At 34.3% G+C, this 12,241-nt stretch overlaps 1 protein-coding gene across 2 annotated transcripts in view; it reads right to left on the bottom strand.

The window, feature by feature from the left end:
- PDS5A (PDS5 cohesin associated factor A) overlaps window positions 1-12,241 on the bottom strand; it is an 85,223-nt gene that overhangs the window by 25,561 nt on the left and 47,421 nt on the right. For both annotated transcript variants that reach the window (XM_026846853.1, XM_026846854.1), the window contains exons 11-17: window positions 8,067-8,218; window positions 4,964-5,077; window positions 4,245-4,326; window positions 3,487-3,535; window positions 3,227-3,366; window positions 1,615-1,730; window positions 718-823 (exon numbers count right to left, since the gene is read on the bottom strand). In XM_026846853.1, coding sequence (XP_026702654.1) covers window positions 718-823; window positions 1,615-1,730; window positions 3,227-3,366; window positions 3,487-3,535; window positions 4,245-4,326; window positions 4,964-5,077; window positions 8,067-8,218 — 759 coding nt within the window. The remainder of the gene's footprint in view (window positions 1-717; window positions 824-1,614; window positions 1,731-3,226; window positions 3,367-3,486; window positions 3,536-4,244; window positions 4,327-4,963; window positions 5,078-8,066; window positions 8,219-12,241) is intronic.

Genomic DNA, 12,241 nt, shown 5'->3' on the forward strand with positions numbered 1-12,241 from the left:
ACATTAGCAAACAGACATTACTTCCTTGAATGCTTCTAACTACCTCTACCATGGCTGCCATTGCCGAATTTGGTGTGATATGTCTCCATAAACTCCATCTCGTTCATTCACACTTCTGAAAAGTCTCACTTTAATTATACAACCTTCCCCTCCATTTCCTCCTATATTTTATACTGCTTTTTGTGACATATTTAAAATAAAGTTTCATTAGCAAACTACCAAACTCGTCCAGATGTTTTCCAGATATTTCAAATCATTCTTTCTCCCACAGCCATTTGTCATCACCACTGAATACACAAGTTCTTCCATCCTGCCTTAGGGTTTTTTTTTTCTCTCTACATAATTTGGCTCTTAAGTTTATTGATTCCTTTTGTTCCAGTATCATACAGAGCCCAAAGAATGTGCTCTCCTAATTTCTCCATTTCTCTTCCTTTCCTTTACCTCCATACCTTCTTCTACACTACTTCCCTAAGCAGAAATCAATTTCTGCTTTAACATGCATATTTCAACTCTTGGCACCCTTTTCAAAACATACTTCTTCCAAAAAACCACCTCTTTTTTGTTATTCTTTTCTCGAGTGTTAATAGCCAAATACTTTCATACATTAAAAAAGTAATTATCTAAATAATAACTATTAAACCATGTGACCATTAATTCAGCAGTCATACCACTTTTGTCCCTTCCATTACAAACTATAGCTGCATTAATATATATTACCTTGAGAAGTTCAAGTCCTGCACGAATAGCAGTATCAGGACTTACACCCTCCTCTTCATCATCAGCTGTCCCCTCTATGGATTTATTCATTAGTTTTACTAGTGCACTGAAATAAGATACAAAAAGAAGAAAGCAAATGAATGTGAAATGTACGATGTTAAAGGCTGAAGATACCAACAAAACCAAGGTTTTGAATAAATAAAGGGAAGGCAATAGTCCCTTGGGGGGAGGTGGTATGGTGTTTGGCTTTTGGTTTTAGTTTTTGTTTGGGGGATTATTTTTTTTTTTTTTTTAAATCAAGGTATTCCATTATTCCTTTTCCTTCTACTTAGCTTTCTGCAAAATTAATTCTTTAGGGAAAAAATAAAAAAAAAAAATCAAACACCAAATCCACCATGTTGGCAGCATTCAGATCAACATATAGCTGCATCAGTCTCAGAATGTAATTAGGTTGCCAAACAAGTCTCAAAAGAAATCCAAACGTGCTCTTACACAATCCCCCAAAAGCTAATTAATTAGACTGCTATATAAAAGACCATGTTGCAGTTAACTATGTAAAAATTATAATCATAATTTCCATCTTAAGTCCCACAAATAGCAGTTTCACCAGGAACAACTACTGTATTTTTCAAATCATTTGCAGACAGCACTGCAAAGAAGTATCAAAAAAAATTTTCGTTTTCTAAGCTGCTGGAAATGACTATGTATTTTTTAAAAAAATTAAAATTTTAAGACTTTTTTTTTTTTTTAAAAAAAAAGAAAAAGAAAAAACCCAAACATACATATTTACTACCAGGACAGACTAGTCTAAAACCCAAGAAAAAAAAAAATTTTTTTTTTTTTCATTTTAATCATCTTTATCATCATTCATGAGTTAGTATGACCTTTCAAACTTACCTAATGGCTTCTGAGTCAATATGTACAGGGGCAATTCTTTCCAAAAGAAATTTAACCATTTCCAGAAAAGGATTTGTTGGCTGCTTAGGATTTGCAAGTTTCCGGGCTATCTCTCTCTAAAAGAATGTTAGATACAAACAAGAATTATGCTCATTTTACTTAATTCTTAAGCATGTTGAATAAGCTAAATATAGCAATTTCCTTTAACCACAGAGATTGCCTATATACTTAGTGAAACATATTTTATCTCCAAATATCTATCATGTTATATTGAAAGCAAACATACTTTAACAAAGTATTTAAATGTAGGATACATTTAAGTTTCTAGTGAGAGTTCTTCAGAGTTTCTTAAGGAATTGCAGGCCAGACCTAAAACAGAGTCAAGGGAGAGCTAAGTGTAATGTAGATGGAATTTAAATATCTGTGTTTGCAAAAGTAATCCATAAATCTGTAGGTAACCCTGCTGTATGTGTAAGACTTCATAAACAACAATGAAAAAAAATGCACTAAAAGATACACTACTGCAGATGTGCAGAAGCACTACAATAGTTTGGCTACACCAGAGGCTCAGACCCTATGTATTTGCCTATGAATGTTTTTGATCCAAAAATCTGTTTTTCCCCTCTGAATGTCCTAAATATCAAGAACATTAAATTCATCTGCAAACGCAGCAGAAGGTAGATAATTTTTGTTTTGAACAGAAGTCTAAAAATCTCTCAAAAGAAATTACTTCTTGACCTTCTTCGTCCTAAAGGACCAGATGCTGCAGACCCTACAAACTAGGAAATTGTTCTAACTGTTATGCTAAATTAAATTCAGGAAGAGGGAAGAAACCTTCCTCTTGAAATCTGCATTCCCAAAGTACAAAACTTACTAGTTCAGGAAATGTCATACATTCTACATCAAGGGTTTAAGACAAAATTCTAAGGGTCATTTTGTTCCCTTCCCTGGACAATTCCAGAGGCATCAGACAAAACTCAAGAAGCCTATCTTTGTTTCATGATGCTCTCTATTGTGATTTCTGTCAACGAAATTGCTTAATTTTAGGACCATAATGAAAAAAAAACCCCACAAAACTGTGATTGCTGGCACAATCTGTAAATCTCTGAAAAAGTCTAAGTTAATACTAAGGTGTGTATTTTCGTCAAAAAGGTTAAATAGATGATAGGGAGAGAGAAAGACTAATCTCAAAATAATAATGTTCTAAGAAGAAAAATACATGAACAATACACAGATAGTATAATATTTGGCTTGCTGGTAGGTACTCAGAAGAAGTTTCATCAGTGTCAGAGACAATTTAGGAATCTTACCATAAAAGAGACACTTCAAATAAAATACTTTTCAAAATTAAATTAGTCTTTTAGAATTTCTGCTTGATGCTCATTATCTCAGGAAGGAGTAAAGCTAATGTTTTCTTAGGAAGCAATATGATGATGATGACAATGATAAATTCTATTTTCCATAATCTCTACAGATTAACCAAAAAGGTATTTCATGAAAATCAGAAATACGTAAAAATCATGTTAAGGTACCAAGAGAGACCATTAACTCCAAATAACTATTATAAGCACAAATATTTAAGGTATAAAAGCTTGCTTTTACATTTCCTTACCACACAGACATCTGCTTGTTTACAAGAACACGTGGGACTAATTAACAGTTCGAGCTGGGACCGGAGTTTCTCATCGTCACCCAGAACCTGATTGAATTTCTTCACAAAATCTTGTGCTTTTCCAGGATCTGGAAGATTTTCTATATGATTAAACACAATTTAACGTAAGATAAATTTGCCACTTCAGTATGCCAAGGTTCACAGAAATAAAATTTCCAGGAATGCTGTAATAACAGTTTATTGAACTTATTAACACTTACTTGCTATGGTCATCAGCTTTCCAAACATGGCAGCACTGTTTGCTTCTGACTGAGGGCAACAGCATAAACAAACATATCAGTGATATCTCCTTTATAAAATACACCTTTAAGCTGATCTGTTAGTTCTTCCGCAGCACTACATTCTACTCTGGAATTTTACATTTTTGTTTTAAGAATAAATGCTAAAATAGCGTAACAGTATGATTAGCAACTACCACACATAGAAAAAGGGGAAAAATCTTGCAATATCAAAGAACTGCAAACATTCACTAATTCACCTAACAGATCAAAATCAATTGTTGGAAAAAGACCTCAAAAAACCCCCAAACCAACCCTGCAAGCCCACCCCCACAGCAAAACCTCAAAGCAATACCCTTCTATTTAAAGTTTCTGCTAGTTTAAAATTTCAGTATTTAAAAAACTTGTTTTCAAATAGACAAATCATCTCCATTTCCATTGTCAAAATATGTTATAGAAACAGAAAAGGTGTGTCAAAAGCAAACAAAACCCACTTTTTTTTTTTTCCACTTTTTTCCACAGTTATTGACTACTAATACAAAACAATGGTAAATGTAAGGAGGTCATATACCTTTAAGCATTACTGAAAACAACTTTACTTAATAAGATTGAAACAGTGTCTACATATGGAAATCAACATAATGAAGTCACACTGAACAAATACTATAGTATTAAAAAAGCCACAGTAAATCAGTCTAACAGGTCTATTGGATAAAGTATTAATATTTTCAGAATCGTACAGTGGGCTGCTTATGCAAGTCTAGTAATTCTCGTACGTGGCTCCTTAGCATGTTCTGGCACTTCCACATCTCATTCAGTGCTCTGCAAAAGTGCAAAACCAGAAAAGAAAAGCTTACCAATTTGTTCATGACAAGAACATGCTGGATGTATCAGTAAACAGGATTGTTTCTTCATTTATGTTACAAACGCAACATCTGCTAGGTACAATCAAAACCTACCAAGTATTAAAAATAATTGTTCCAAACAAGGTGGAACCAATTTTCTCTTTTTACAGAACATCATCTCTCTTATTATTCTACTTGGAGCAATTTCACATATGCAGGACAGCCACAGTATATCTTACAACAACCCAAACTATCTTTCAACATAAAAAACAGGCCACTGTCAACCAGAATTCAGTTACAGATATCTTCATCATGGACTCTAATATAGAGCGAATGTAGAAGTCATTACTTGTGCGTTTTTAACTCTGCATTGTTCTCACTGGATGAAAATGAATGGATAAACCACTCCTCAAATATCAAGGCATCTTTTGTTATGACTTTTGAATACCTAGAGTTTGTATATAAAAGGGAAATGTTTTGAAATACTACTTGCAAATAACACCAAGCATTGGTTACTTATATTTTTATTTAAATCCCGATAATACAAGAAAGACGATATAGATGTTGGAAAAGCCTGAGAAAGCAAGAGTTTTCTGAATACTAACAATACTCACTTGACAGCATTTGGATCCAAGCTAGCATATAAATAATACAAGCACTTCATTCGCTCTTCCGTTTCCAAATTGTGTGGAACAAGATACTGAGCAAAGATTTTCTCTACCAGTAATCTGCAGGAAAAGAAGAGGTTAAAACTGTACATTTTTCAAGGTGATACCTTTCAGACATGTTGAAAGAACAAGAAATATCGGAAGTCCGTGAAACTAGATTTTTCAGAGAAGAAAAAAAGTAGTGTTTTTTTTCTCAACTGTAAAGATCCCTTCCTATTGATAGGAAGATTAGCAAGAACTGCTTCTTGAGAGATTTTTCATGTTCTTTCATCTTCATCTCTAAGAGGAAGTAATTGCTTTATTTGTCACCATCCAAATTCTCCTTTTTCTTTAAACTCAGAGAATCTCCCTTTGTTCACTCTCGTACATATGAGAAAGTAAAAAGCCCAAATAAAGGAGAAAGAATACGATAATATAACTCAAGGAGGAGAAAAAGTAAAAGTCTGAAGCATTCTTGAGTGAAAGGTTAAGATAAAACTGTAGTATTTGAGAAAAAAGCAAAACATTTGAAACTACTCATTATTCTAATACAGAAGCTAAAAATCACCATTTAAAAGGTAGAGACAAAAGAACACCAAAACATATACAACAAAAGAAGCAAAAGGAAAACTCAGAGCAAACTAAACCAGAAAAAAACATTATCCAATTATCTCTTTTTTTGAAAACAATACATATTTAAAGTTTTACATAAAATACAAAAGTTGAACTACAAAGTATGATTGTATAGTTAATCTAATTATAGCCCCTCTAAAAGAAAGAACATTCAGACATTAATCAGTAGCAATGAGAGCTGTGTACAATGTTCAGCTATACAATCTCATATTTATGGACAAATATTTTGTGTGTTTGAATTTACAAACTTTTTCACTATGATTCTTATTAAGTACTCTGGGAGTGCCTTGTACAAAGACCACAGAAGGCAGGCCAGGTCAAACGCACCTTATTTCTGCTCAAAGAACACTGAAAGAGACATGATGGCAAGGCAGAGGAATAAAAGGATGATCATGAATATGGATACAACTATCTCAAGGCACCCTGTTAGTATTAAAAACTTAGCTTTCTCCCTTTAAACATACATTTTACTACTGATGACTCCAAGAATTAAATTGCATCTTCAGATCTCAGGGGACTCCATTTCTGTTTAACATACTAGAAGACTGGAGGCATCAGAGTTATTTTACTAATTTATGAACACTGCTCTAGTCTGTATCTCTACAGATACATGTTCTAGAAAAGCTGTCAATACAAATGGTAAGACTGTATCATGCCTTCCCTGGTCCATGTTGACTAGGGTAAAGATATACAAATAGGGAACACCTCTGGGACACACTTTTCTCTTGTAAGGGAAGTCATTGGCTAGCCTGTCAAGAGCAGGTAACAGGACAGTGTTTAAGATGTAGTGATTTTACTCCATACCCCATGCATTTGTTGTAAAATAAAGCTCAGAGCACACAAGTGGTAAGCAGTTCTTAAGGTCAGAAGTTCTCAATCCTGAGTAGACATGCACATCAGTATTCAAATAACATCAAAAACATTAGCAAGTGACTGAGTTAAGGATGTGTGTTGAAAATTTGTTGTATTCTGCTTCATGCCTGAATAGTGTGTGATACTGCACCGTTATCTTTTTGAAAGAACTAGTGTTACCCCATGCACACAATGGAAAAGAATCCAAGGCTCAGACAGCTGGCCAATTCTGACCTATACTTGTGTGTTTAAAGGACTGAACGGATTCTGTTGTAAAAGATTATATAATTTCTACATCTCTTCAGGTGCTAAAAGTACTAATTTTCTAATTCTGACAATGGTTAACACTGAAATGTATTTATTCCTCAACTCTGATATGGGGAAATCAACCCAATGGTGTGACTGAGCAAGAACTTAATTGTCAGCCTTAAAAACTAGAAGTTGAATTAAAATTCAGGGTACCAAACTGAACTAGAGAAACACTGAAAATCAAGCCACCAATCTTTCAGTGTGGATACTCAGAAAACAAACAGCATACAATCCATGCCTACTCATGAAAAGAGCAGTTTCAATGGCTTAATCAGACTTTCAGAAGAAAGCACGTAAGAGAAAGCAACTCAGCTTTGATGATACGATCATTCCTTCAAATTTCTTGCCTCCCTGACAGTGTTCTGCATTTGCCATGAGCAGGAGTACTGAAAACATCTGCCTCATTCACCTTTGATTCATTCTCTGCTCACTATTAAGCCTGTGTACTGACAGCGAGACATGAACATGCTAGGAAAAAAACCCGAATGAACCTCTCAATGCTAATTAAGTATATTTGATGCATATACATGTCAAGATTTCCTAATTTTTTACTATTTGATACTTCTACCTCAAAAGACTTTCTGTTTAATTTCTGTGTGTACAATCTCATTACCGTATTTTTTTTTAAAGTCTGCTGTAATTCTATCTTTGTGTGATCTCATAGTTTGACTCTCCTTGTGAGAGACAAAGAATTAACAGTGAGACTTGAAAACTATATTCCAAAACCTTGGCCAAAATACTTTTCTCTAAGCCAAAACGGTATTTCAAAAATTAAAGGGACTGAGTGACAAAACAGGGAAGATTACACAACAGTGGAAGCACCCCTGGTATTTCTTCAACTTTTGTTCTACCTTAGGGTTCATTTCTATGTAGCATATTAAAAGGAAACGTTCGTGCATGTACTGCGGTGCATACATGCACGACACCCAGAAATCATGGATTTTAACGTGCTAGCCTTTGGAAAGTAGTAAGGCAAACAAGAACTGGGTACAGTAAATGAAAAATTTGACATTTTTTTCAATGCAGTAGTTAGTTTATGACGATTTACTATCATCACAGATCTAGTTCCATCAAGTAAATAGAGTCAATACATGAACAGATAATGCAACCATCCTGAATATCTTAGTACACATCTTACTGATTATTTATTAAATATATCCTACTTAAAACCACAAATACAGAATGTGATATTACAGCTTTCTCAGGATAAGCACATATTTTCAAAGTATCTCTTATCACTATACAATTAAAAGTAGGAAGGCTTTGGTTGACTCACTTGTCATCAATGCTATTTTGATAATATATGTGCAAAAGTTTATCCTTTATCCAGCTCACTTTCTCTGCAGCATCTTTTCCAGCCTCGGCATGAAGACAATACTTCTTGTACAGCTGGGCAAGACCCATCATAGCTTCTTTTCTTACTCGCCACTTGAGGAGGAAGAAATGAAAAGGAGGTGGTGCTTTTGGTAAATAAATATCAAACATATACAAAATACATTAAAGATGTAGAAGTGCAGAAGATAAAATGTTTGGATTCTAACCTCCTATATTTAGACACTTCAAAAGCTGAAAAATGCTGATTAGAGCCTCTAAATGAGAATTTTTAAAGCCTACATATGGGGTTTCTTCCCTGTACTATGCACATTAGGTATTGTCTGTAAAGATTAGTTCAGTCCTCCTCTGTGCTGAGCAAAAAAAATCTGGGAGCTAGTCAGTATAAAAAAATTAAGTATAGCTAAACACATAAGCCTGAGTAAATGCCTTTTTGAGCCATGATTTGGAAGACTATCTATTCAGAGACAGGCACCAAATCAGAGGTGGCAGCCTTCTTTCTCCCCATAGACTTACTGTCTCACAGAGCACTTGTCTAAAAATGGGAGATCTGGAGCTCAGGCCTAGCTAAACCTGCTAGGGCTTGAAATCTTAGGCCACTTTCCAGGACAGTGGGAAAGGCCCTTTTTGCTGAAGCCTGTCAGTAATCAGTGTAAGACTCCAGGGATCCAGGAAAAAGCTAGACTACAACACTCACAGATGGAGTTCCTGGGTTCTCATTCTTGCTTTTGGTGGTCACTACTTTAACCCCTCATGTAAACAGGAAATGTCCCATTATTAAACACTTTAACAGACAAGATCTGTAAGCTCTGCTATGCTGATTTGTGAAAGGAATCATACCAGAATGCACTGAGAATTAATTTAGAGAGAACAGGATTCCCCACTGAATGATTTACACAGAAAGCCTCAGAAGAAACTTGGTTTCCCTCACTATTTAAAAGAAATGCATGAAATTCAAACTGAAAGAGATAATTTCTTCCAGAACACACTAGATATCAGGTCTGTCTTGAACTCCAAGGACTAACAATGCTCTAATCTTTTCATCCTGTTAAGCATAAATGTAGATACTATTACTCACACTTTTTCAATCATGTTAAACTGAGGGCTTGTTTTAATAACACTAAGTGAGATACTGCGCATTTCATTTCTTAATAGTTCTATCAAGTGACTGCCTTTTCTTGAAGGGCAAAGAAAACAAAATTCTTAAAGGTAATATGACTTATGTCAGCACAACAGCCTTAGACACCACTAGCTGTTGGAATAAGCTATATCAAGAAGATGGAAAAAAAAAATTGTATTTTGTTACATATTTCATAAATATTAAAACCAAAAGTAACACTCAAGATAGTAATGACTTTGACAGGATATACTATAATACTTTGTTTTCACAAAAGAGAAAAAATTTAGCTATAAAATAGATGCTATTGTTTAACTTCTCTGCAGGAATTTGTTCACACCCACTGCAATCTAAAACATTTTAAAGAAAATAAAGGTGAGAAAACATTTTCAGAAAAGTATTAATATTTTTCTGCATTCAGATATACTCTTCCAATGCAACTGATAGTTTCACCAGATCTCCTATATGAGACAGGAAGGATAGCAAAACTATTTTCATAAGACAAGAGAGGACTGCAAGAATTGATTCTAGAAAATTTAAGTCTAAAATGAAAGCAGAATACTTAACAAGGGGTTATAAGGAAAGGAGGTTTGGATTGTCAATAGATTTCTGATCACTGAAATTGCTGTAGAGAGTAGAAGTTGGAGTATGCAGAAAGGCAGTTTCAGGCAGAAGATGGGAGGTAGTAGACAGAATGCTTTGAGACACCATGGAAGCAAGTCACTTAACAGTAAAAAAAAAAAAAAAAAAAAAAAAAAAAAGAATAAGATGCAACTGAGAATTAGAGCTCAAGCAGCATACAGTAGGATAAAATATGAAGGCAGATGAAAATAAGGGGGAATGTAATAATCAATTTCAAAGGGAGCAGACAAATAAACACAGCTAACAGAAGTACTACCCTGATTTAATTAACAAAAAGAATTTTGATAGTCTTAGCTTCCTTGGTTAACCAGCATAATTAAAATCCTGCTGGGCTGAGTTAAAAAACCATAACTTGTTACTGAAAATTCAAGACAATCTCTTACCTGCTGGAATAGCTAAACTATTCCTTCCATAGAGTTAAGAATATTAAAATCTTAAAATCTTTCTCCTTCATCTGGAAAAAGCCACAATGGTTTTTAGTACACACAGAGAAGGAGTTAAAACATGCAAAAAAATGCATAAAGAGAAAAAGAATATGGGAGTCTGTTCTTATGGCTCCTCATTCTATAGCTTTTGACTTCAAGCTGATGATATGAAAGTCTGTTCTCATGAGGGGACTAAATCTCTAGACCACAAAGGCTGTTGGGAGAAATGGGAACAGAAGTCAGATATCAAAACTCTCCTCTGACTATTCATGTTCTTAAGGTTACTCCAGTATAAAGTAACCATTTTTAAAAGCTTTTAAATGTCTTCTGAAACTAATTATTCTAAAAACTGGAGACACTGGCAAAACCCTAGAGACAGGGCTCCAATGGAAAATTCCTCAGAACAATTCTTAGCAAAGACTGGATTCCAGTTTTTGGGAAGCATGTGTTCCCAGAGTTATTTTCCAACTGGACCAATAAAAATGGATTTGAAAACTACAGGTGGTGCCGTTTGTTTGGGGTTTGGTTTGTTTGTTTTTTTTTTTGTATTTTAATAGCTGTAATCATTGTGCAAACACCCATACAGATCAAGTTACCTAATGTTGTTTTTTAAAAAATTAAGTACTGTCTTTTAGCCAAAAACGTTTACCCTAAAAAAGTCACTAGGCTATCTTTACTAATACTATGCCAATTAGAATATGGCCAGAAGAAAAACAGATCGCATCAATAATGTAACAGTTATCATGATACAAATTTTTCTAGATGCCACATTGTTTTATGAAGAAAAAAGGCAGGATTGAAATGAAAGATTAGTGTGCTTAAACAATCAGCATTTTACTTCAACCTTTTGGATAAGAGCTCTTTTTATAGTAATATCTATTCTCATGTGATAGATGATTGCAGGCCTAAAAAGAATGAGATTAAGTCAAATTGATGAATGATGACTTAGGAGTTTGCAGTAGATATGTCCAACAGAAACCTGGCTACAAGAGGTAAATGCAGTCAGCAGAAGATAATGGAATTCTTTAAAGCAAAAGAATAATTAAAATAATAGGCATAATGCACTATGTCTGGAACTGAAAAAGTCCTATATAAAAATATAAAGACAATTACATGGACAGATCAACACCCCTCTCCCAAACTGGAGAAAAACCCTAAAATAAAATGCCGAAAGTTTACGAGTCAATGATACTAATTTTATAACACTAATTGTACTTATAAAGACATGCTATACTGTTAAAGTCTTCTTCAAATTCTAAGTATTTGTTGTAGTCATTTCTAGTCAATCCTCAATTTTAATTTCTCCTCAGGATGTATTTTCATTAAAGCTCTCTCCAGAGATTTTTTTTTGTAAGAGAAACATCATCTAGAGGTGAAATCATTCTTCACAGATGAGTGCCTGAAAAGGCACCTAACCTTGAAATGTAATAGATCATCAAACCTCTGACTGGTGTGAAATCACTGAGCCAAACATATGAAGAACATTAAGTACAACCACACTGGGTTTAAGGCTATATGAACTGAAAATCCCGTGCTCTGTAGAAATGAGTATTATAGCTCTACAACTGACTGCCTCTTACTGATGGCGACATGCTGAAGTACAACAGAGACACTACGTAGAAGACACAGTAAGAGTCATCCCATTCTGACTAGGTAGAAGTGCCAGAGGGAAAGTGTGGTTACACTACAAGTTTTTAAATCTCATAAATTACTTTTTGGACATGTTTGTTTAATGGCTGAAAAAGAAGGAAGGTGGTATTAATCACTCTTGAGAAATGTGCAAGGTCAAGCTGCAGGTAGAACTAATAAAGAGCTGAAGTATTTCTCTTTGTTCAAAGATGACATCCTTTTCTCAAAATCCATTACAGTAACATTCTCATGTAAAAAGGGGAACGTAAAAAAGAGAAAATTATTTTAGAAGAATTAAAGTAGCTA

Source organism: Athene cunicularia (genome assembly GCF_003259725.1).
Source record: "Athene cunicularia isolate RWA chromosome 4 unlocalized genomic scaffold, athCun1 chr4_part1, whole genome shotgun sequence".
NCBI lineage: Eukaryota > Metazoa > Chordata > Aves > Strigiformes > Strigidae > Athene > Athene cunicularia.